General features: G+C 45.3%; 1 protein-coding gene and 1 long non-coding RNA gene across 6 annotated transcripts in view; one reads left to right on the forward strand and one right to left on the reverse strand.

Annotated features, from left to right (window-relative positions):
• ARHGEF10L (Rho guanine nucleotide exchange factor 10 like) overlaps positions 1 to 25,301 on the reverse strand; it is a 221,426-nt gene that overhangs the window by 71,446 nt on the left and 124,679 nt on the right. For 3 of the 5 annotated variants that reach the window (XM_051988406.1, XM_051988402.1, XM_051988405.1), the window contains 9 exons: positions 23,998 to 24,177; positions 23,711 to 23,827; positions 22,992 to 23,084; positions 18,917 to 19,090; positions 14,510 to 14,655; positions 12,068 to 12,082; positions 11,670 to 11,851; positions 5,250 to 5,365; positions 3,441 to 3,568 (listed from right to left, as the gene is read on the reverse strand). In XM_051988406.1, coding sequence (XP_051844366.1) covers positions 3,441 to 3,568; positions 5,250 to 5,365; positions 11,670 to 11,851; positions 12,068 to 12,082; positions 14,510 to 14,655; positions 18,917 to 19,090; positions 22,992 to 23,084; positions 23,711 to 23,827; positions 23,998 to 24,177 — 1,151 coding nt within the window. The remainder of the gene's footprint in view (positions 1 to 3,440; positions 3,569 to 5,249; positions 5,366 to 11,669; positions 11,852 to 12,067; positions 12,083 to 14,509; positions 14,656 to 18,916; positions 19,091 to 22,991; positions 23,085 to 23,710; positions 23,828 to 23,997; positions 24,178 to 25,301) is intronic. The other 2 variants (XM_051988404.1, XM_051988407.1) reach the window with 1 other exon arrangement.
• LOC127555806 (uncharacterized) overlaps positions 1 to 25,301 on the forward strand; it is a 583,775-nt gene that overhangs the window by 33,749 nt on the left and 524,725 nt on the right. The window lies entirely within an intron of this gene.

Consider the following 25,301-nt stretch of genomic DNA (forward strand, 5'->3'; position numbering starts at 1 on the left):
AAGTCTTTCCCAGGTTTTCTGAAATCTGCCTGCTCATCATTTCTTATAGCACAATAATATTCCATCACAAGCATATACCAGAACTTATTGAGTCATTCCCCAATTAATGGGTATCCCTCAATTTCCAATTCTTTGCCACTTCAATTCATCTCAACAAGCATTTTTAAAATGTCAACAATTTACAAGGCAATAAAAGAAAAATCAAATGTCAAGTCTTGCCTCTGAAACATACTTGTTGTGTGACCATGAATAAAATCACTAAACCTCTCATTGCCCAATAGAGCTCCCCAAAATGATATGACATTATAGGTACCTCCCCCTCCTAAGACAGGTAAGTTAGAAATGAGTTATTAAATCTCCCTCAGTGGAGGGAGATTCCATACTGGTAGTTCTTCACACTTATGAAATAAAGGGTCTTGATTCCCCCTCTCCAAAAAAAAAAATGGAAACAGAAAACATTTTGCCAGGTACTGAGAATAAAAAGACAAATGGGAAACTTTTCCTATTATCAAGAAGTTTATATCTTCCTAGAATAATAATGCATATGTAGAGAGCTCTTTAGTGTTAGCAAAGTACAGTTATACTAAAGGCTTTATTGCCTCCATTTTACAGATAAGGAAATTGACTTTAAGGAATAATTAATGACATCAGAGGCAGAATTTGAACTCAGATCTTTCTAAATTTACCCTCATATCACTTCTCCAGGTAATAAAAGAACCAGAACCTGGGTCCCCTGATTTCCAATCTTACATACTATTTTCACTACATCATGGGCCTGGGCTATACTTGACCTTTAGCCTCACCTCCAACTCCCCCCCCCACCATGCTTCTAATCTATCACTTAATACTTCTTAAAGAGGGGCCCCCACTAGCTCAGGCCCTAATCCTATGTCCAGGTACATCTTTCTGCAGGGCTGACTTTTAAAAGATGCCAGCGGAACATCAAAAAAGAACATTAAAAGAATAGCAGAAAATCAACATAATATTCCAATGGCTAGGCACTCAAAGGATGTGAATAAACAGAGCCAAAAAGAAAAAAAAATACATAAACTATTAGCAACCATATGAAGTATGGCTCTGGATCACTGTAATGGGAGAAATTCAAATAAAAAAGCCCCGCGGTTCCACCTCCCATCCAGAAAGTTGGCAAAGATGACGAAAGATAAGAACGGTCAGTTCTGGAGGCATTGTGGAAAGACAGGCAAGGCACTGGTATATCTGGGAATTGTTCCAACCTTGCTGGAAGGCAATTTGGATCTAAGATAAGAAAGTGAGCAAAAAAATATCTATACTCTTTAACCCAGAAAGATTCCACTGCTAGTCAATACGTCCCCAAAGAAATCATAGATTAAAAAAAAAAATTCTGATATACACCAGAATATTTGTAGAAGCATTTTTTGCAGTACAAAAGAATTAAAAACAAGATAGTTGCCCATTGATTGAGGATATGGCTAAACAAATTGTGGAACATGAATGTAACAAAAATACTATGACACAGTGAGAGAATATGAAAATGGGGAAAATGGAAAAGTATGGGAAGACTTTTATGAACGTATACAAGTAAAATAAAATCAGAAACCAATATAAATTATGACCATAACAATATATATGGAAGGAATAACAACAAACCAATCAAAACCAAAGCCAATGAAGTCAAATTGGATTAGTTTGGTCACAAAGAAGAGCTATAAGAATGAATCTTCTTTCCTTCTTTGCAGAAGTGTAGGACTATGGTTATTGAGTTCTGCATATAAGGTCATCTATGGCTAAATTTGCTGATTTAGGTTCTCACTTATATATAAAAAGCAATTCTCTTGGAGAGAGGGGACAGATAGATTGGAAAATGTAATGATCAAAAACCAAAGATACCAATAAAATTTTTTTAATGAAAGATATGAACAAAGATTTTAAAGGAAAAAGAAAGCTGATACAGTATAATGAAAAGACCAGTGAACCAAAGAAAATGAGGGCAAATCTCAGCCTAATATCACTAACTTATGACCTTGGGCAAACTAGGTAGTTATTCTTTGAGGTTCAGTTTTCACATGGAAAAATAGAACTAATCCAATATCCCAGAAAGATTAAAAAAAAAAAAGAAATCATTCATAGGTACAAAGCTACTTATAGAAGCATGTTTTGTTGGGACAAAGACTAAAAATCACATGGTGATTATCAATTGAGGAATGGCTGAATAAATTGTGGCATGTATGTGTGTGTGTATGTGTATGTGAATGAGAATATCATTGTCCCACCAGAAAGGACAAATGGGAGAGATTCAGACACATATGGAGAACTTATATGAACTTAGGCAAAATGAAGTAAGTAGAACCTGGGGAACAACTGATTCGATGATTTCTTTAGTGTAAAGAAAGCCACCTGAAAGCAACTCTGACCAAAATAGTTAATTGGGATGACCCTAAAGCTGGCACTGAAACATGTCTCTCATTGAAGTTTGGATCAGTTCATGTAAATCTTCCAATACTTTTCATTTTCATAATCTCTTATATTCATGTCCCACAACTTGTTTAACTCTTTTCCTCAATCAGTGGCAGCAAAGTGATGGCCCAGACTTTTCAGATACGGCCAACATATGGATTTGGTTTCCATGAATAACTTAGATGCTACAGAGGAGGGTTATCATCTGGGCTGAGAGGAAGGGCAATTTGGGGGAATGGTAATACCAATACTTCAATAAAGAAAAAAGACTATCTACAACCCATTAAAAATTAACAACAGAGAAAAGGTAGTTCAAAAGAACACAGACAAGCATAAGCAATGTTAGAACTTCCACATTAAATGTGAAATATGCAAATATAAAAGATAAATAACTGTTCGTGATGCATACAATTCTCTTGATGTATTAAAATGTTTGTATTTATTGATGATTGTTAAATTTAGTTTTTAAAAAACAGGGCATCATGGGGTTGTTGTGACAAAATCTAGAAATGTAGCTATTTTCTTCCAGGGTGAGACAGAGAACAGGATGACTCCCAGGTGCCTGCTTCCCTTTTCCCCATTCATATCACCTGAAAAACCTCAAGGATACTGCTCCAAGCTGGAGTCCAGCCAGACACAGAGTCTCAGCTCGGAAGCAAAAGCCAGCCCTGATCAATTGATAAATAAATAATTAACAGCTGTGTACTTACACTGTTTGCATTGGAATATACCTTGTATAACTACTTTGTAAATACCCTGTAGGTATATCTAAATAATGCTATTTCCTTCAGTTGAATGTACTAAGTTCCTCATGGGCAAACCCTTTTATTTTTGCCTCTATGTCTGTAGCACCCAGCATAGTGTCTTGTACAGAGCAGGTGCGTAATAAATGCTTGTTGGACAAATAAGTACTTAACAAATACTTGTGGGACAAATGAATTAATAAATCTTGGCTAAACAGAATTAAATTGAAAACCACTTTCCCGCTCAAACTCTTTACTCACTTATCTGGCTTTCCAGGGAGCAGGAGACGGAGACGACACTTATTAGCAGAATGGATTTCCTCTTCCTTCACCCTCATCAGCCTTTGTAAGGCAAGGCACCAATCTTGAGCCACTGTCATGTTCAAATTCTGTGTGAAAAGGGTACATAGTGTTACCTAGTTGGGGTTGATTAGGTGAGGATCAAATCTGTCAGCTTTCCTAAAAGCAACCATGGTGGCATCCTATCCTGGACTCCTCCCACAGTGGAGGAAAGTGGGAAGGAAGGGAATCATAGGAGTTTCCACTTTCAACAGGACAACCTAGCACTAAGTTGATCCTTGACGTTACTATATAGATCAAGTAGCCCTTAAACTTTCTCCACTTGTGACCACTTTTCACCTGAGAAATTTTTATTGGATATACAAAGCATACAGGATAGACAGATATCAGGCATATAGATGTAAAAAATAGGTATATAAATCAAACATTTACTGATAAGAAATCATAATTTCACAACCCCTACATTCAGTTATGAGATCCCATATGGGGATCTTTAAACTTTTTCTATTTGTAACCTTTTTTAGATATACAGGGCACACAGGATGTATATACCTCAAGTATATAGATATAAAAAACAGGTATATAAATCAAACATTTACTGATAATAAATCATAACTTCACAGCCCCCACATTCAGTTATGAGATCCCATATGGGGTCTTCAAACTTTTTCCACTTGTGAACCTCTTTTCATCTGAGAAATTTTTTATTTCTCAGAGCATACAGGATAGATAGACCTGAAGTATACAGATATATAAAATAGGTATATAAATCAAACCTTTACTGATAATAAATCATAATTTCACAACCCCCACATTCAATTATGAGACTGCATATGGGGTTATTAGCCACAGTTTAAGAAGCTGGGTTATAAAGGAGGAGGTACAGTTAAGGAATTCTGGCTGGGATAGAATGAAAAAGGAAGCTAAGTCTCTAGAGCAAAAGTTAAGATTCCTCCAAGTTAAAGAGGGATTTTGTGACTGGCCCAGTTCCAAGGACACTATTGATAAGATACCGCTTGCTGGGAGGGAAGGTCTCTGATACAACTCTCTTTGCTCTGAGACTACCTTCCATTTACAATGTGGATATGTACCTATTTTGCTGTCTCCCCATTAAAATGTGAGATCATTGAAGAAAGAGACCTTGGTTTTGCTTTTTTTTTTTTTGGCATTACCAGCACTTAGCATTATGCTTTGCACTCAGTATAGCTTAATAAATGCTACCTGACTAAGTGACTGACTTCCTGACACCTAGGTGGTACAGCAGATGGAATACAGGGCTTGGAGTAAGGGAGACCTGAGCTGACTCTATGCACTCAAACGCCAGCTGTGGCTAGTCATTTCAGCTCATATTCTTCATTTGCAAAAAAAGAGGATAATAGAGTAGCAGGCAGAGTTGTTAGGGGAATGAATGAGATAAAATATGGAAAATACAATAGAAATGGTACATGGTGAAGATGCTGATGATAATGATGATTATGACCAGTACTGTCCCAGCCAGAGCAATGTTCTAAGAACAGAGCACATAAAAGAAAGATCACTTTTCTGAGATTATGATGTTTGGTCTAGTTCATCATAATCAATGCCTTGACCTATCGTGGAAGCTTCACCTCCAATTTCCAGGTGCTTGTGAGGTTATCTATCACAGCAGACAGCCCCGAGATACCTCCAAGAGCATGGACACACAGCTCCTAAACCACAGACAGAATTAGCTCCCATGAATCCCAGCCCATACTGAGCAAGGATAAGGGGCCCTGTCTGATAGCTGGGTACCTGATAGGTGCCATGAAGGGTGCTGATAAGCAGGGTGATCTGTTCAACCACAGCCAGGTCCTTCTGCAAATCCTGCAGCTCCTGGAAGAGGCGAGGGGGCCCGAGGTACACCTTGTCTGGGAAAGAGAAGACAGATAACTCAGACAGAGGCTAAGATTATGAAGGTAAAAAAAAGCAAAATAATTCACTTATTCACACTGCACAGGTAGAAGGCCATATGAATGAGGATGAACAAGCTGATGAGCAACAGCAAGATAGCAGACAGCCCAGAGTGTGTCTATATTCTTTGACCAGACATCTACTAATGTGGCTTTCCCAGAGGCATTTTGGGTGAGGGCAAAATAAAGGAAAGAAGATGTTTGGGGTCATCCCTAAGGTGTAGGCAGTCTCTGGAAGCCATTAAGCTTGCCAGGCCACAGATTATTAGCACTGTCTCAAGAGTCTAAAGCACACTGTCCCAATAGTGCCCCCGCCACTAATATGGCAAATGTGCCCAAATGGGTGACTCTGGGGTCATCATTTCTCCCAGCTCAAGCTTCCTCGACTGAAAAGTGATCTGTAAAATGGGAATCATAAAGCATGGATGAAATCGTAATCTTGGAGGTAATCTAGTCCAATCTCCTTATTTTACACATGAAGAAACTGAGATCCAGATGCAGAAAGGCACTTGACCACCCTGAAACAAATCATAAATAGCAGAGCCAGGATTCAAATCCAGGTCTTTGAAGTCCAAATCCAATGCTTGCTTCCCTGTTCTACCTCCCTGAAAGAGCTTTTGTGGTATAGGGGCAAGGGCACTGGTTCTGAGGCTCTGGATTCAAATCCCACCTCTGACATATAGTACTAGTATGAAATCAGGGCAAATCACTTAGCTTTGCTGTGTCTCAGTTTCCTCTTCTATATAACAATAGCACTGGACTCAATTAGGGCTTCTTATACTTTTTCCACTGATCACCCCTTTTTGACAGAGAAATTTTTACATACCCTCAAGTATACAAATCAAACCTTTACTGATGACAAATCATAATATCATGATCTCCAGATATAGTTATGAGATCTCACATGGGGGCTACAATCCAAAGTTTAAGAAGCTTTGAACTAGATGGCCTTCAAGTTCTCTTCTAGCAGTGGATAGAGTTCCAAAGCTGGAGTTAGGAAGGCCTGAGTGTCCTATAAAACACTTACTGTGTGACCTTAGGCAAGTCACTTAAGCTTGCTTACCTCAATTTCCTCATCTGTAAAATAAGCTAGAGAAGTGATGGCTAGGTGATGCAGTGGATAAAGCCCCAGCCCTGAAGTCAGGAGGACCTGAGTTCAAATCCAGCCTCAGACACTTAAGACTTCCTAGCTGTGTGACTCTGGGCAAGTCACCTAACCCCAATTGCCTCAGCAAATAAATAAATTAATTAATAAAAATAAATAAAAATAAGCTGGAGAAAGAAACGGCAAACCACTCCAACATATTTGCCAAGAAAACTCCAAATACCCATATACAACTTAAAATAGTTAAAAAACTAGCTATAAATGGAAAGACTCAAAGGAGTAAAGATCATGAAAGCATGACATACTGAACACATGTAAGAGATTATATACATATGTAAATAATCGTGTTTTGTGTGTTACATACATATGTATATAATCATGTTGGTTATTACATGTGTGTGTATATAATTGTGTTTGTGCGTAGAAATATGATTTGGCCAGAGTTCTCGATTTTTCTGTTAGAGTAAGGGACTTCTAGTATGAAAGAACCCCCACCAGTACAGATCTGCCACTCTTCCAGAGCTTAAAGGCTTAGAGATGACTGATAGGCTGTCACTCAAGGTCACGCAGCTAGTTTGTGTCAGTCGATCACTTCCTCTCCGAATATTAGCCATCATCTTCATCATCCTCGTCAAACCCAGCTTGCTCCACTGGCTGCTTCCAGGGAGATCCCGGGGGGTGGGAGGGTTCCCAGTATAAGAGAAAAGGGCCGTGACTGAGAGTGAGCAGAGGGGATTCCCATGGGGATGAAGCAGATATTCGGGGAGACAGGCTGCTGAGAAGGAGGGCCGCTAATGAGCAGCCCCCAAGTGGGTGGGAAAAACCGATGGGCCAGGGAGCTTCTTTGAAGGGAGGTATTTGATAGAGAGGAGAAAGAAAGGGAGGGAGAAAGGAAGAGGAGCCCCTCCAAAGCAGCTTCTTTGAAGAGAGAAGCATAAAACAGAGCCCGAGCACGATGCATCCCATCGATCCAGTTGCTCTATTAAATGAAAGAGGAGCCAGGAAGAGAGGAATTTCCTGAAGGGGCCAAGACAGCCTCCACCGAGAGGGCACCTGGGATAAGGGCTCCTTCCAAATTCCCAGAATGGCTCCACCCAGGGCAGGCAGAGAGAGGCAACCCCCACCAACTGCTTCCCCCAGACCTAGCCCTCTCCCCAGTGGAAAGGTCAGAACAGACCCCCTCCTTCTGCCTGAGGATGGGGTGGTACTGGGATGAGCACCCCTCCACAGGTGGACTCTCCCTGGAGAGGATGGTGCCCATCACATCATCTGAGAGCCCTGTGCTTAGTGGGGCCCACCTAGGAGAAGTAGAAAAAGCTCTGGGAAAAGCTTCAGAATCTTGGGTCTGTCGTGAATTACATTATCATAAGTAAAGCATTTTCCTTCTCTGAGCCTCAATTTACTCCTCTAGAAAATGGGGGTAATCATTCCTGCCCCAAGTAGCTTAAAAAGGGCTGCTATTAAGATCACAGGAGAGAATGCTCCCATGTAGAGGATATCACAGGCCAAGTTTCAATGATTCTATTAGGGGAGAGGCTATGGATTTTTTTAAAAATAGGTAGTAGTAGAAGGAACTCAGTAATAAAACTCCTTTTACCAGTACAGGCTGGCCCCTGCTCTTCACCTTCTCATCTCAGAGTTGCCCAGGAAAGGGTAAGGGATTTATTTGGGATCACACAGTCAGTGTGTGTCAAGGGAAGGAAGTTTCCCCAACTCTGGGACCAGCTCTCTATTCACTCTGCCATAATGCGACAAAGGGGATTTTACTTTGTATCTCTCCTCTTCCCCCTTCAAAAAAAATCATAAGGCTGGTGAGCTGAGTATTTACCGAGACTCTTTCAATCATTTATTGTTCTCACAGGGCCATTGTGAGGATAATAATGGAAATTATTATATTAAAGACAGCTGCTCACAACACTATAGATAATCATTAACAGACATATAACACAATGGCTCCCAAAGCCTTTTACACATATTATTTCATTTGATCCTCAGACAACTTTGTGATAGAGACTATTATTATTACTCCCATTTTATAGAGAAGGAAACTGAGGCTGAGGATAATGAAGGCTAAAATATGAATCAGGATTCAAATTCAGGTCTTCCAGACCCCCAAGTGCAAAGCTCTATCCATTGAGCCACCCAGCTGCAGGAAAGACAAGGTTGGGTGGCGGGTAAAGAGATGGCCTTCAGCGCAGTTACAAAAATCATAACAACTCACATTCTTGAAGCATTTGACAATTAACAGAACATGGTCATTGCCAAGAACCCCAGAAGAAGGAACTGTAAGTATTATAATCAATCCCACAAACACACATTAAGCACCTACTATGTGCCACACTCAGTCTACGCTCCTCACTGGGGGTAAAAGACAGACTTAAAGGCGTTTCTGTCCCCAGAGAGCTCCTGTTCTCTAAGGGGCCAAACGTGGGAAAGGTACAACATATAACTGGGTTTCCATTTAATCTACAGACAACAGATAGATAATAGCTTGAGGTTTGGAGGAGGGAATTTGCAGCTCAAAAGCACTAATCTGGCAGCTCCAGAGCATGGACTGGACAAGAGAAAGAAGGGAGATGAGGAGACCGATCAGGAGACCATAGAACGGTCACAGGAATGACAATGGACCAAGGGACCCTGACAAGAGGTTTCCTAGGCAGAATCAACAAAGTGAGATTGGAGGCTGCAGAAAAAAGTTTTATAATAAGACAAAATGCTGCAAAGACAAACAGCTGTGAAAGACAAAAAGACTATGGTCACCAAAATGACCCGGCACGATCCCGGACGACCAGTAAAGACAAAGCCAGCTACTCCAAAATGGACTCGCAATAGAGACACGCGAGGCAGAAGGAGGCAGAAGGAAACGCCCATTTTTGGACATGGCCAACATGGGGATGGTTTGTTTGACTGGGCAAATTTGCTAAGAGGTTTTGGTTTTTCTTTTCTTTTTTTCAATTAAGTCAATGAAAATGAGGGGCAGCTGGATGGCAAAGGGGATAGAACCCAGATCTGGAGATAGAATAATCTGAGTTCAAATCCAGTTTCAAACACTAGCTGTGTGACCCTGGGAAAGTCACTTCACCCTGTCTGCCTCAGTTTCCTCCTCTGTAAAATAAGGTGAGGAAGGAAATGGCAAACCCCTCTAGTATCTTTGTCAAGAAAACTCCAAATGCAGTCATGAACAGTTGGACACGACTGAAATGACCAAACAACCCAACAACAAATGAAAATAAAAATTTGCTTATTTTTTGAAACTCAAATTATTTTTAAAAAAAGACATGACCTGATTGCACATATATAAAATATATGAACTTGCTTACTATCTTAGGGAAAAGGAAAGAGAAGATGGGAAGGAAAACATTTGGAAGTCAAAATTTCACTTAAAAATGAATGTTATGTATTGGTCAACCTGCCATCTGGGGGAGAGGGTGGGAGGAAGTGGGGAAAAATTGGAACAAAAGGTTTGGCGATTGTCAGTTTTGAAAAATTACTCATGCATATAACTTGTAAATAAAAAGCTATAATAATTTTTTAAAAGATAATTGTATAAATATATTAAAAATGAATGTTAAACATTGTTTTTATGTATAATTGGAAAAAATAAATATTTAAAAGAAAAAATAGACATGACAACTGAAGTGATATAGAGCTGAGGAGGAGGGAAAATCCAAGATAACTCTGAGGTGATATGTCTGGGAGACTGGGATAATGGTGTCAGCTTTGACACTGAGAAGTTAGAAGGGAAGCAGGTTTAAGGGGAAAGATGAGGAACTCAGTTTGATGAGCTCCCATAGTCTGAGGCTCTATTAGAATGTTCAGGTGAAGGATTAGTAGGCAGATGCTAAAATTGAATCCAGCAGAAAGATTTGGTTGGAGATTTTATTTCTATACTTTTAGATATATGTGTATGTATATATAATAATTATATAGACATTTATATGAGCAACAGAGGTGGGAAGGAAGGAATAAGAGAAGGAGGAAGACAGAGAGACACAGACAGAAGAAGAAAGAAAAGGGAAAGAGAGAGGGGGTAGGGGGAAGGGAGGGAGAGACAGAGACATGAAGGGAAGAAAGAAAAAGATAATAAGGGAGGAAGGAAGAGAAGAAGGAAGGGAGGGAGGGAGGCAGGGAGGAAGGGAGGAAGGAAGGGAGGAAGGGAGGAAGGAAGGGAGGAAGGGAGGAAGGAAGGGAGGCAGGGAGGAAGGAAGGGAGGAAGGGAGGAAGGAAGAGAAGAAGGAAGGAAGGAAGGAAGGAAAGAAGGAAGGAAGGAAGGAAGGAAGGAAGGAAGAGAGGAAGGAAGAGAGGGAGGAAGGAAGGAAGGAAGAAGGAGGAAGGAAGGAGGAAGGAAGAAGGAAGGGAGGAAGGAAAGAAGGAAGGAAGGAAGGAAGAAGGAGGGAGGAAGGAAGGGAGGGAGAAAGAGAAGGAGAGAGATGGAGGGAGAAAGAGAAAAAAACAAAGAAAGAAAGAAGGAAAAAGAGAGAAAGAAATAAAGAGAGGGGAAGGGAGGGAGGGAAGAAGGAAGGAAGAAGAAAAGAAGGAAGAAATGATTACATCACCAAGGAAGTATATTTAATAAAAAGAAATGAGGCCCCAAAAACATGTCTCGGGAGATCCTGTATAAGAGGTGGGGCAGATGGATAATGATCTACCAGAGGTCCTCAAACTACGGCCAGCCGGCTAGATGCAGCAGTTGAGGACGTTTATCCCCCTCACCCAGGGCTATGAAGTTTCTTTATTTAAAGGCCCATAAAACAAAGTCTTTGTTTTTACTACAGTCCGGCCTCCAACAGTCCGAGGGACAGTGAACTGGCCCCCCATTTAAAAAGTTTGAGGACCCCTGACTAAGCAAAGGGAATTCAGCTGTCAGAAAGCCGGATTCACAAAAGGAAGAGGCAGTCAGAACTAAGAAAAGGTGGGAAATGGTGAGGGCTGGCTTTGCCAGCCAATAGGCCACCATAGCCCGGGAGATGACAGAGAGCCCAGAGATGACTGGAAGCCCGAGCTCCGCCCTTGGTCCTGACCCGCAGAGCTGAGTCTGTGTTCCTGTCAGGACCTCTGTCCTCTTCATTATTCAGTGTGTGACGTTCCGGAAGCTGGGGGGGGGAGAGCGGGGGACCCTGGAGTTGGGCTGGGGAGGAGGAGACACGAGGCACTCACTGTGGGCCTGGCTGGCTGGGGAAGACTTCTTGGCGCCGGCGTTCTGAATGACGACGTTGTCCTTGTCGTAGGTGCCGCCCTCCTGGCCCACTTCCATCACTTGCACCTGGGGCAGGGCTGTGTTCCACTTCACCACGTATTTCGGGCCCAGGGGGACCAGGCTGCTGATCTCCAGCTGGCCCCTGCGGAAGAAAGGGGAGGGTCACGCAGGGCAGCCGGCCCCGCCTTTGAGCATCGCCCCCTCCGCCTTTGCAGCTCCGTCACACACCATGCAGCCCCCGTGGCAGCCCCCACACCAACATTCAGCTCAGTCAGAAGCACCAGGCAAGGCCAGCCCCGGGCCCCAGCCCTAGAACTGCACAAACCCCTCGTGAGCACCAGGACCCGGGCCCACCTACCTGTGGTTGACAGGCCTGAGAAAGACAAAAAGGATGGAAAGTCACCATGAGTACTGATGGAAAGTCACCATGAGTACTGATTTCTCCCGTAGCTAAGAACTGCCCTGGGCGGGGGCTAGGTGGGCAGAGAATCCACTCCTGTTCCCCACAGGATTAACCCTAGTCCCTGCTAGAACTTCAGATACACCCATCGATTCCTACAGAGAATTCCTCCGTCGTGGCGATTTCTTCCCTACTCGCTCTGGGGCACTCGCTGATGGCAGGGACCTGTCCCAGGTAGCCACGGGTCTCCTCCAACTACCCACGGGAAGGGTCTAGTAAGGCTGTCAGCGGGGAGGATGAGGGAACAACAATAACGGCGGCCAGGATTTGTACAGCATCGGAAAGCCTACAAAGAGCTTGACAACTGTCAGCTCATTGTCTCTGTGGAGGTAGGAGCTGTGTTTGTCCCATCCCACAGATGTGCAAGAGAACAATGTGCCGGCACAGAGCGAAGGCCTGACAGATGTTAGGTTAAAAATGACTCGACCAGGATCACGCACCTAGTGCTTGGGATAAAAATGAACCCCGGCCTTCCTGACACAGCTCCAGCTCCTTCTCCATTGAGTCCCCTGGCTGCCTTAGCTGGAGGGGCCTTCCTATAGACTACTGGGAGCTGCTTGTTTATTTACTTATTTGGTAATTCAACAGACCATATTAACTGAACATTAACAAGTAAAGGCAGAAACAAAGAGCAGGTCCTACCCTCCCAAAGCTTACATTCTAACAGCCTTCTCTGTTCTGACATCCTGGGTTCTAAGGGCCCTCCCAGCTCTGACCTCCCGGGTTCTAAGGCCCCTCCCAGCTCTGATCTCCTGGGTTCTAAGGGCCCTCCCACTCTGACATTCTCTGTTACAGGCTGACCTACTTCTCTCTCTTCCATCTCTCCAGTACTGTGTTTAGGGTCCCTTCTTGAGTTAGCTGAACAAATGAATGAGAAATGAATATTCATTGGGAGTGATGGCACAGGGGATCTAAAACCACAAAATCCAAAACCCTGTAGCATCATTGAATCCTTTAGATGCTGAAAGATCCTTTTTTTGCACGTGACTTGTAAGAAGTTTGGGTTTCTCTCTGTTTGATGCTGGGAATGCTGCCTGTTACAAAAGCATCAGTGATGAGAGGAGGAGGAGAGGGAACCGCATGGTGTGATGGAGTAAACGGTGAATTAGAAATGAGAGGGAAAAGGTTCAAATCCTGGCTTTGGTAACTGGAGGGAGGTCCCAGCCTCTCAGTACCTCAGGCCTCTCCTCTCTTGAAAGAGCCTTTTGTCCTCTAAATCCAACAAATATATTCTGGTCCTGGGACTTCCAACCCAAAACCGCGACCCTCCTAGCCATGAACATAATTTACAATGTGAGGGTCCAGAGGCAACACCTTTTAAGCCAGGTAAGCAGGCGCTCAGATACAATCAAGAGGTTTGGTTAGGATATACGACAGCGTCTGCAACACCAAGAAGAAATATCATTGAAGAAGGATGACAGATGAAGAGCAAGGGAATTTATTATCCCAAGATTTATCTTCAAAAGCAGGACAATTATTTTTTCACAGAATTATAGGATGCCAGTTAGAAAGAACCTTAGAACAGTGAATATCAGAGCTGGGAGGGAGCTTAGAACATAGGGTATCAGGGCTGTGAGGGCCTTTAGAACCCAGGAGGTCAGAGCTGGGAGGGCTCTTAGAATCCAGGATGTCAGAGTTGGGAGGGCCCTTAGAACCTGGGATGTCAGAGCTGGGAGGGCCCTTAGAACCCAGGATGTCAGAGCTGGGAGGGCCCTTAGAACCCAGGAGGTCAGAGCTGGGAGGGCCCTTAGAACCCAGGAGGTCAGAGCTGGGAAGGCCTTTAGAACCCAGGATGTCAGAGCTGGGAAGGCCTTTAGAACCCAGGAGGTCAGAGCTGGGAGGGCCCTTAGAACCCAGGAGGTCAGAGCTGGGAGGGCCCTTAGAACACAGGATGTCAGAGCTGGGAGGGCCCTTAGAACCCAGGAGGTCAGAGCTGGGAGGGCCCTTAGAACTCAGAAGGTCACAAGAGTGCTGCAGGTTATCAAGCCTAGGGCTTCATTTTATAGAACAGGAAACTGAGACCAGAGGGGTAATGGACTTGCCCAACATCCCACCACCAGCTAAGCAGCTAACACTAAAAGTGAAACTATTGCCCACAGTTGTGACAGTCACTTGCCCAAAGCTGAGGACTAGATGCTAGACCCACTGGGGAATTCCGTAGCATCCTTAGGGACCAGAAACATCCGGATCTTAGAAAAGAAAGTCTCGCATCTATCTGGATATGGTGGCAAGGGACTAGAGTAGGGTGTGACAGGGACCCTGCCCTCACTCCCCTTCCTTACTTTTATGGGGTTGAATGAAGGTTCCGCCATCACCAGGAGGAGCCCACGGGCCACTTACTTGAAGTTGATGTTGGCGCACACCAGCATGTCATTGAGCAGGAAGACCTTCCTTTCTTTGGACTTGATGAGCTGCCCACGGTCCCCATAGACCGTCTCCGTCAGGGTCTCGCACAGCAGCAGCTGCCGCTGACCCGATGTCAGCAACTACAAAAGGAAAGAGGACCACAGATCTAAGTCAACAACAGCCTTTAGCACCAGAGGGCAAGGAGTGAGACACTGAGATTTAGCACTGTACTTCCTAAAATGACATTTTATTTTATTTTAACATTATTTTTTTAATTTTTGATAATAGCTTTTTATTTTCAAAATATATGCAAAGATAGTTCTCGACATTCATCCTTGCAGACCCTTCTGATCCAAACTCTTCTTTCTCCCTTCCCACCCCACCTCCCCTGGATAGCAAGTAATCCAATATAAGTTAAACATGTGCAATTCTTCTAAACATATTTCCACAATTTATCATGCTCCACAAGAGAAATCAGATCCAAAAGGAAAAAAAGACAGAAAGAAAACAAAAAGCAAGCAAACAACAACAAAAGAGATGGAAAGACTATGCTTGGCTCCACAGTCAGTCCCCATAGTCCTTATTCTGGATGCAGATGGCTCTCTCCATCACCATTCTATTAGAATTGTTCTGAATCTCCTCATGGTTGAAAAGAGCCATGTCTATGATGACATCTTAAATGCTGTGTTTTCATTGGGTCTTAAACCAACAACCTTTCCAGTGTTGACTGAAGTCAAACCCATTTCTGATTATTACTATCCGTACCACTTAACCTCCCCGGGCCTCCGTGCTCTGATCTGTAAAATGAGAGGAAAGGGCAAGTTTGGACTAAATGGACTGTGAAATCTTGTCCAGACTTAGATCCGTGATGCTACGGTCAAACAATTACCACTCCTTGGTAACCAACTTTATTTTTAAACAGAGCCACACTAATCATCCGAAGACATGCGCTCTGTCACCAGGCCCATCACTGAATCTTTCCATTTGGGGAAGTCTGTCTAAGCTCATGCTCAGGTAAGCTAACCCCTTCAAGAACCCCTGGTCAACCCTTTCCGAGAACAAAGCAATAGGAGTGTTTAAATGGAGGATGGCTCTAAAGAAATCAATATTAAAGAATTCGTTTCTTTATTATATTATAGAACACGCGAGCAGAGGAGGTAATACAGCTGTCAATCTTAACAGAACTTGAGCCCCCATCGTTGTGATGTCAAACGTCTTGTTAATATTAAGATAAAAAGAAAAAAATTCATATTTAATAGGTGTATTTAACACAAGGTTAAAAAGTAGTGAAAAAAAGGAAGCTAGCACAAGGATTCTTATTCCCATTTTATAGATGAAAAAACTGGAGCTTCAGAGACTTAGTTACACAGACACCAAGTGCCAAAGTTGAGATTGCAAAGTTTAGTTTCTTTCTACTGTGCCATGATGCTGTATGGTAGGAGTCTCTCAAAATAACTAAAGAAGAACTTATTTCCACTATGTGGCTGAGCATAATCTGCTCATTGTTATGCATGTGATCCTGGATGATAATTAACACCTCTGGTTCTGGTTCCTCTTTTAAGGGACTGAGACTCGATGGCCCCCGACATTCCTTCTAGCTCTCTTCCCACAAATTATGATCAATGATTTATGACTCATAAATGATAAAAGTAATAAATCTGTAATCTTAACAGTTAATAAATTTGTTGAATATCTAATCCTAAAATAAAAGTTGTAGTTCAATCTCCATCATCAGACATCAGTAGCCATGACATTCAGCAGGGAAGAACCCGGAAAAACTCATGTGGGCTGTTTAGACAACATCCTAACAAAGATGAGGGATAAAGGAAGAATCAATACTTTGAAAAAGATCTAGGGATTTTAGTGGCCCACCAGTTCAGAGGATGCCATCTTAGTGCCATTTTAGGCAGGGAGTCTGAAGGGGCGTTCTCCTCCCTGGAGCACAGGTAAAATACTGGGTTTGGTTCTGAATCATATTTTAGGAAGGATGCTGATAAGCTAAAAGGTATCCAGGGAAAGAAGACCAAAATGGTGGAAGGCTTTCAGATCATGCCATCTGAAGACTGGTTACAGAAAAGGGAAATGGAGAAGAGAGCAGGGAGAGGGAGTGGACTGAAAATATGCTAAATATCTCAGGGCTATTACATGGAAGAGGTAGAGATCTGGTTCTGCTTGGTCTCAAGGGGCAGAAATAAAAGCAATGGATAGAACTTGGAAAGAAGTAAAGAGGCAATCAAGCATTGCAATGGAAAGGGTGCTGGACTCAGTTGTCAAAAGGATCTGAGTTCAGATCCTACAGATTCATATCAAACTAACACTTGTTAGCAGTTAACTTCCTGTCTGCCTCAGTTTCCTCATCTGTAAAACGGGAATAACAAGAGCGCCAACCTCCCAGGGTAGGTGGGATTGGAGGGTGGAGCTGCGAATTCCAAATCCTCCATTAGGAGAGAGCTCAGCTCAGAATGTCACCTCACTTCTCACCTGATTGCACTGCTTTGGGACCCCCCTGATTTTTTCCTCCATGTCCCTATAAGAAGGAACCCTCTCTTTATCCTGATTTTTAACTTTACTGTTAACTTTTTAAAGCTCCCAGCTTGGACATTTGTGACTCCCTGTTGAGGGTCCCAAAGAAACAGCAACCAAAGAAAGTCCCTTAGGCTCTTAGCAACCCCGCTTCCCCCTGGGCTGTTCCCCAGTGGAAAAAAATCCCCAAAATTAAAACAGGATATTTCACAAACATTCCTCTCCGAGGTCCTGAATGGACACATTGTGAAATCGCTCATTTACTTCTGTTTCCAGCTACACCCAGTTTCATTTCTCCAAACCAGGGAAGGACCCACAAGTGAGTGCCAGCCCCCGGCACAGATTCTTCCAGCCCTGGACTCGATGAGGGACTGCTGAGCTGGCATCCTGCTGAGGGCCACAATTCCTGCCCAAAAAAGGAGGACCCGGGGGTTACAGTGAAGAGGAAGCCTACGGGAGCGCGTCCCATGTGGAACAGTCTACCAGCCCCAACAGTAGGCAGATAAATATGCAAATGTGCAATACACAGGCTCTTACTGAATAAACTTTCTCACTGTATTCACTAGGTCTTTCCAGTCTCAGACACTTACTTACTAGCTCGCCTTTGTCTGCCTCAGTTTCCTCATCTGTAAAAGGGGGATAATAATAGCCCCCATCTCCCAGAGTGGCTGTGAACATCAGATGAGATAATATCTTGGTTCGCAGACCTTAAAGCAGCTCAGAAGAGCTAGCTCTTCAAGTCTTGTCCAACAGGGCCAAAGAAATGAACCGGGGAAAAGAGGATTCTCCCCATACACCAGGATGGACCCAGCGTTATTTGTCCCTGCTCAGAGGCAGCGGGTGGATGGGATGAGCACAGGTGCCTTCTACCCGAGGCAGAGTGGCGTCTGACCCCTTCTCCGACCCAAGGTAGGGCAGGGAACCAGGGGTCCGTGGGGTCTCCCCTTCCCCTTCCCATCCCTCCTAGAGAAAGGAATGAAAGAACACTGCCATCTGGTGGAGAGTTTTGTCCTGGAAAGCATTCCTTTTGTTTGCTCACAGGGACAAATAGTATCATTCACTTTGGGGATCACTCATTTCTGTGGGGCCGTCAGAGGTTCGGGGCCCTCCTCCAGAGCATCCCAGGAGGCAGACAAGCCCAGGGTCCGTGGGCAGTCTCCACAATGGCACAACCAACTACAGCCAGGGACTTCCACAGGTGCCCACTGCTCCACACCAGGGTTGGCAAGCAGGCCCGGGGCCTATTTTCGATTGGTCTGTGGGAGCTAAGGACAGATTTGCCATTCAGACCATAGTTTGCCAACCCCTGCCCAACACTGCTGTGGAATCATAAAATCACAGGTCCTGGAGTCCTAGATTTAGAGGTAATCACCTCAAACAGATGAGGGAACCGAGGCTTGAGAAGGGACTGGCCCGGCCCCCTCAGTAGTAACTAGCAGGGACAGAATCTAAAGGCAGGGTCTCTGATACCCCGGGGTCCCGTGGGCTGGCTTTCCCCACTGCAGCAGAACCTTCCTGAACTACTGGGACGGACAAATTCATCGTCACCCGAATAACTCCCTGAGTCCCACTGACTGGTCCTCAGACCACGGCAGTCTGCGCCCGGGCTTGTCTTGGAAGGCTTTCGATCCAACAAAGCTGTGCAGAGGGGCCCAGCCTGGGCTAGAACGGACAGCGGAGGGAACGTCAGCAGCCACGGCCTTCAGCCCCTTCACACAAGATCGAGACCCAGAGATCGGGAGCCAAGACCACACGGACGGCAAACATCAGAGCTCCCTCTGATTCAGCCTCTGCGCTCGCCCTAGCCACTGAGGGCAAGGGACCTGTCCCCCTCCCGGGGAGGACAGGAAGCTTTTCAGGCCTCCCCTGGGCCCTCACCTTGTTGAGGCTGCTCCGGTCACTCACACTCTTGGTCAGCTGCTGGATCTCTGCCAGCTGGTCAGCCAGCCGCTTCTGCTCGTTCAGCTTCTCAGCCAGCGTCTCCAGCTCCGTGAGGGCCAGCTGGAGGGACAGCCTGTCGGGGTGGCCTTTGGGGGTGTTCTTCAGCATGTCCTAAGAGGGCAAGAGGAGAGGGGCAGCTTCAGAGACACAGGGCACATGGTTGGTCTTGTCAGGTCTCTCTCTCTTCTCTCTTCCTCTCTCTTGGACTCCCTGTCTCTGTCTTTCTCTCTCTCTCTCTCTCTCTCTTTATCTCTTTTCTCCTCCCTCTTTTTTTATTTCTTTCACCCCCTCTCTTTTTCTTTCTTTCTCTCTGTCTTTCTCTGTCTCTGTCTCTGATCTCTTTTCTCCTCCCTCTCTCTCTCTCCCTGTCTGTCTGTCTCTGACTGTCTCGTCTCTCTCTCTTCTCTCTCTCTCTCTCTCTCTCTGTATATATATATATATATATATATATCTTTTCTCCTTCCTCTCTCTCTCCCTCTGTCTTTGTCTCTATCTTTTTCTCCTCTCTACCTCTCTTTTCTCTTCTCTCTCCTCTCTTCCTCTCTTTGACTCTTTAACTCTGTCTCTTTATCTCTTTTCTCCTCCCTCTCTCTTTATCTCTCCCTGTCTGTTTCTGTCTCTATCTCTTTCTCTCTTTTCTCCTTCCTCTCTCTCTCCCTCTGTCTCTATCTTTTTCTCCTCTCTATCTCTCTTTTCTTTTCTCTCCTTTTTTTCCTCTCTTTGACTCTCTGACTTTGTATCTTTATCTCTTTTCTCCTCACTCTTTTTTATCTTTCACCTCCTTTCTTTTTCTCTTTCTCTCTCTGACTCTTGTCTTTGTCTCTCTCATCTCTTTTCACTTCTGTGTGTGTGTGTCTCTCTCTGTGTCTCTTTGTCTGTCTCTGTGTCTCTGTCTCTGTCTCTCTCCACTGTGAATCTCTCCGTCCCTCCCTTTGTCTCTCTCCCTCCTCACCCTGCTCATACACACGCCTCACAAGTCCTGGGTCACATCAAGACTATTTATTTCTCTGGCCACATCCTGTTTTGTCCCCAGTTAAAAATAAGCTCCAAGCAGAACCAGGAGATCATTATACACTTCAACAACAATACTATATGAGGATAAATTCTGATAGAAGTGGATCTCTTCGAGAAAGAGAAGATCCAATCCAGTTCCAATTGATCAGTGATGAACAGAACCAGCTACACCCAGCAAGAGAACATTGGGAAATGAGTGTGGACTGTTTGCATTTTTGTTTTTCTTCCCAGGTTATTTTTACCTTCTTTCTAAATCCGATTTTTCTTGTGCAACAAGACAACTGTATGGACATGCACACATACATTGTATTTAAGATATACTTTAACATGTTTAACATGTATGGGTCTACCTGCCATCTGGGGGAGGGGGTGGAGGGAAGGAAGGGAAAAGTTGGAACAGAAATGAGTGTAAGGGATAATGTTGAAAAATTACCCAGGCATATGTTCTGTCAATAAAAAGCTGTAATAAAAAAAATAAGCTCCAAGAGGGACTGATGGGTTTTAGTGTCATCTCCGCATCTCCAGCACTTGCTCCAGTACCTGGCACAGAGTAGGTGCTCACCTCTAACATGACCAGATACAGGTCATGGGCTGACTCCTCCAGGGGAATAAAGTCCACTCTTGCCTCAATGCCTCTCAGCCCATGTCCCAGAGTTCCCAGAAAAATTGTGGGGTTCGAATGGCTGTCCGGATTGGTAACCCCTCTTTGTAACAGGCTGACTTTGGAACTGAGTAGATGTAAGCTGTTGGCAATCTCTTCTTCTCTGAGCTCTCCTACTCAGCAGTGAGCTTCCCACACTGACCCAAGTGAGAGAATTCACTTTAATTCATTTCAATGTGGCTGAGACTCATTAAGTACCTACTTTGTGCCTACTAATTAGCCAGAAGCTGAGGATAGAAAGATAAAATCTAAAAAAACAAAAACAAAAAAAAACAACCAACCTCTGCCTTCCAGTGCTACTGAAAGAAACTTGGTGTACACAAATCGGACGATATGAAATATAAGCAAAGCACAAACCAAGTGATTGTCCCTGGCCAAAAGGGGCTTCTCAGAGGGAATAACAGGTCAAGGGCCAGCTATTAGCAACGATGCTAGGCCAGGTCACCAGTTCAAGGATCCAACCTTGAATCAACCCCCGGAAAGTCATACAATCACAGAATTTCAGAGTCAGAAAGCACAACCAAAGTATCTCCTTTATTATAACAACTGTGAAAAGATCTGGCCCGTACTTAGGGACCTCCAGTGATGACCAGCTCACCATCACACTGACTAGGGAGCAGCTTTCACAGTCAAGTTTTTCCCTTACCTAGAAGGGCTAATACATGTGTTTCTGCTTGTCACTTCTGGGACCTCTGGGCCAAGCGGAAAGAGACTAACCCCTCTTTCTACTTAACAGCCTTTCATATATCTGATGACAGCTCTCATATTTCCCATTAAATCTTCCCCCCTTGAAGCTAACTATTTCCCTTTCTTTCAGCTGACCCTCACAAGACACGGTCTCCAATCCCCTCACAGTTATGATCCCCTCTTTGGGGAGGATCTGTCCAATCTGTCAATGTCCCTCCTAAAACATGGCTCTTGGAAACAGGAGCCACAAGCCTTCGGAACAGAGCAGGGCCATCGTTCCACCTGAGGACCAGTTTGGCACCCTGAGTAAAGAGCTGGACTTGAAGCTGGGAAGACTGGGGCAATCCTGGCCTGTGTGATGCTCTCAATCCTATGGACAGCTCACCAAACCCAAGTTGCCCTTAGTGCTGACCTGTACCCAGAAGTTCCCTGGATCAATGAAATCACAAATCCCGTCCCCATCCCTACCGCCTTACATCCTCTGTACCCAACACTGCCATCCAACAGCCTAATTTCTGCTAGCCATCTGACACTACTGACTCATCCTGGGCTTGCACTACACTAAGATCTCTAGCTCTTTCTTATAAAAACATAGCCAACTATGCTGTGTCCACACTTTCCAGGATTTTCCACTGAATTTTTTTCCATTTTTAATTTCATCATATTGGATCATCCCATTATTCCAACAAAACTCTTTCATCCACTGCATCAGCTTTGGGTCTTCCACAGATTTCATAAACAGAATCGCTCAGCCTTCACCCATGTCACTGATGGAAATGATGAAGAGAACTTCTCCATGTACAAGTTATGTCCCCTTTGCCCCTGTAGAACGTAAGCTCCTTGAGGACAGGGGCTATTTCCTTTTTGTAGAGAGCACTCGATAAATGTTTCATGAATTAAATTGAAAGGCTGCAAGTAAGGAAGCACGACTGGCGAGATGGGCCTTGGGGTGAGCTGAGGACCGTGATCATCATTCCCCACGCAGGCTCTCTCTGGGTCAAGGTCAGACAATTCCCTATCATGCTAAGAGCATTACCCTTGTGAGCTCTTCCCATTTTATTCCCACTCCATCTCTCTTTCCCCATCGCCCTCTCTCCTAGCTCCAGGACGCTCAGAATCCACCAAGGCTTGACTGCTCACACAGCTTGGATGAGATGAGAATTAATTACCAACTCTAACCCTCCTGGTGAGACAGTCTTACCATCTGCCTCGCCTCAATGCTCTTGCGCTGTCCTCTGACCTACTTATAAAGCCTAAGGACCCCACACGGGGCCTTGCCATTTGCACGGCTGCTGAAACCCCGGGGGTCTCCAGGGTCTTCCATCTGCCCAAAAGCTGGACTTCCTTTTATGGTGTATTTTTCCCCAAAGTAGAATTATTGGGGAATTACTGGACTGAGTTAGTTTGTCCCATGGCAAGGGCTAAACACGTGCTGTTTCTATCATTCATTCGGTGGAGGCTGAGCCAACGCTTCCTGAGGCACCATATAACCTACATGTGCCATCTTGGGAAGGACTGCCGGGGGCGTGAAAGGGAAGATCGGACACGCTGACTGTTTGAGAACGGAGGTCAGGCAAAGACGGGGAGGTGGCTGGGGAGCCAGCGGCCCACCCCCCCACACCCACGATGCTGGCTGCTGCCAGACCCTACCTGAAGCAGAAGGATGAACTGAGGAAACCGCTGGATGGGCTTCACCATAAGCCCATAGAGGGTGACTCGATCCGAGCTGCTCACCTGTCGCCTCTGGAGAAGAAAAGCTCCTGTCACTGCCCAAGATGTGTCCCCCGCCCCTTCCCTCCTCCCCTGGGACCTACCCGGTGCCCACTGTGTGCTGCAGCCCTGGCTCAGGTAGTGAGGAGAAGTAAGGGCTCCGGGCCCTACATGGAGGAACCCTGTCCGAACCCAGGCTACCGTCCCTCAGCCCGAGCCCTCGAGATGGCCTGGACTTAGTGCTGAGAAACAGCCCTGCCCTTTCCCACGTGACATACACCTGCTGTGGCTGTGCTCTTACACCTGGAATTGGAATCAGAGACAACCGCAACCTGCGGCCCTTAGAGCAGAGGACGCGAGAACCGGAGGGCCCTGACACGGAATGTCGGAACTGGGAGAATCCTAGAGCACAGCCCGTGGTCATCCCACTTTCTGGTGCACTCTTCAGCTCTCGTGCAATCGACCAGGAAGCTGGCTTTGCATTAACCCTTATGAGCACCTAGGACCAGGCACTGGATGCTAACTTCCCATCTTATGGGGGGGTGGGGGGAGGGGTCACTAAAGTCAGGAAGGGGAAATCCTTCGCCCAAATGACCAGCGGAAAGCAGAGCCAAGAACGGTGTCTCCCCACCGAGGGTACCTCTCCCCCCATGACGGACCTTGAGGAACTCCAGGAACGCTGGCTTGGTGAGACAGGCTTTCTTGATGATGGACATGGCAGTCGTAAAGTTGTTGACGTAATCACTGTACACGTCCAAGACCATGGACTTAGAGAACTAGAAACAAAGAGGAGAGAGCATAAGAACTGTTCTACCTGTTTCACAGATACAAAAACTGAGGTTGAGAGAGACTAGACACCTTTTCCTAAGGTCCTATGGTTGTGCCATTCGTGACCCCAAGGCTAACACTCGTCCCTTAAGTCTGCAATTTCCCAGGCCCCACTCACCGAAGCCACAAACAGGTCACCGATCTTCTCGGTCGCGTCCCACTCGGCCACTCGGGAGGAGAGGGCGATCTGAAACATGGAATGGCACTGCAGAATCTCCTTCAGGCGAAAGAAGACCACCTGGCACTTGCGAGCGCTCAGCACCTTGGGCTCCATCTCCATCAGGGGGTTTCTGTAATCCTGTCACAGGACGGTGGCAGTGAGAGCAGGCCCTTTGCTGTGGGAGAGCCAGGCCCGGATCCCACAGAGGGCCTGCTCCGGACCGGGACCTGGGCTCTTCTTTCTGGATGGAGACGCTTCCGCCCCAGCCTCCACCTACCCTCCTGCTGGCACCTGGGCACATTAACCACAGCCTCCCAGAGGGAGGGGTTTCAGAAAGAATGAGGCAGGACCTCGCCATGAACGGAGAGGAGGGCTGCGGCTCACGTGCTGGGCTTTCTGGCCCCCAGAAAGTCACCAAACCTCTCAACGCCCCAAAGGACCATCTAAAATCACCCAACAGCGGTGGACCGACAGCGAGGGGCGCTCCCAGAGGGACCACAGTCCACTCAGTTCTGAACCCCCCAACTGAAAACTGGGGCAAAAAATCTCATCTAATGGAGGAAACATCGTCCCTGTGATCATAGAGCCCCCAGTCTGATGGGGGAGACACAATCCCCCTCCACAGGGAGCTGCCATTCTATGGGGAGAGGTGGAGAAAAGTGGGTTCTAACCAAGGGACTGACCGGCTCTGAGGGGGAAGGCCTCCATGATGAGAAAGTGAGGGGGTAATAAGGAAAAATAAGGTCATGTGGTGAGAAGAATATCTAGCGCCATACAGGGCATGGGTTATCTCATTTTACAGAGGGGGAGACTGAATCTCTGAAAAACTAATAAAAGACTTGTCCCAGTTCATGCACATTATAATAGACAACAGAACTAGGATTCAAATGTAAGTCCTCTAACTTCAAACCCATGGCTCCTTCCTTTGGATTATGCTGCTTCCTAAGTGTGAAGGAACTAGAAGACCCTTATGCCATATGGAGAGAAGATCTCAGGGAGTCTCTGAGCTGCAGCTGACCCAAAGCCTCATTCTCAGTGACAGTGGGAGAGGGAACCCTCCCAAAAAGGATGCGTCTCTGTAGAGCTTCTCAGACACCACATGCGCCAGTGACAGACCATCTCCATGATGGCCCAGCACTGGCTTCTTCCACTAAGTCTTCACATGTCCCATGAGGCCCCCAAATTCCTGACAACTTCAACTGGATGTGGTTTATTAAAAGTGTTTTCTCTATATGACCGAGGGCCTAGCATGGGACTTTCTG

This window comes from Antechinus flavipes, chromosome 3 (genome assembly GCF_016432865.1).
Source record: "Antechinus flavipes isolate AdamAnt ecotype Samford, QLD, Australia chromosome 3, AdamAnt_v2, whole genome shotgun sequence".
Classification (NCBI taxonomy): Eukaryota; Metazoa; Chordata; class Mammalia; order Dasyuromorphia; family Dasyuridae; genus Antechinus; species Antechinus flavipes.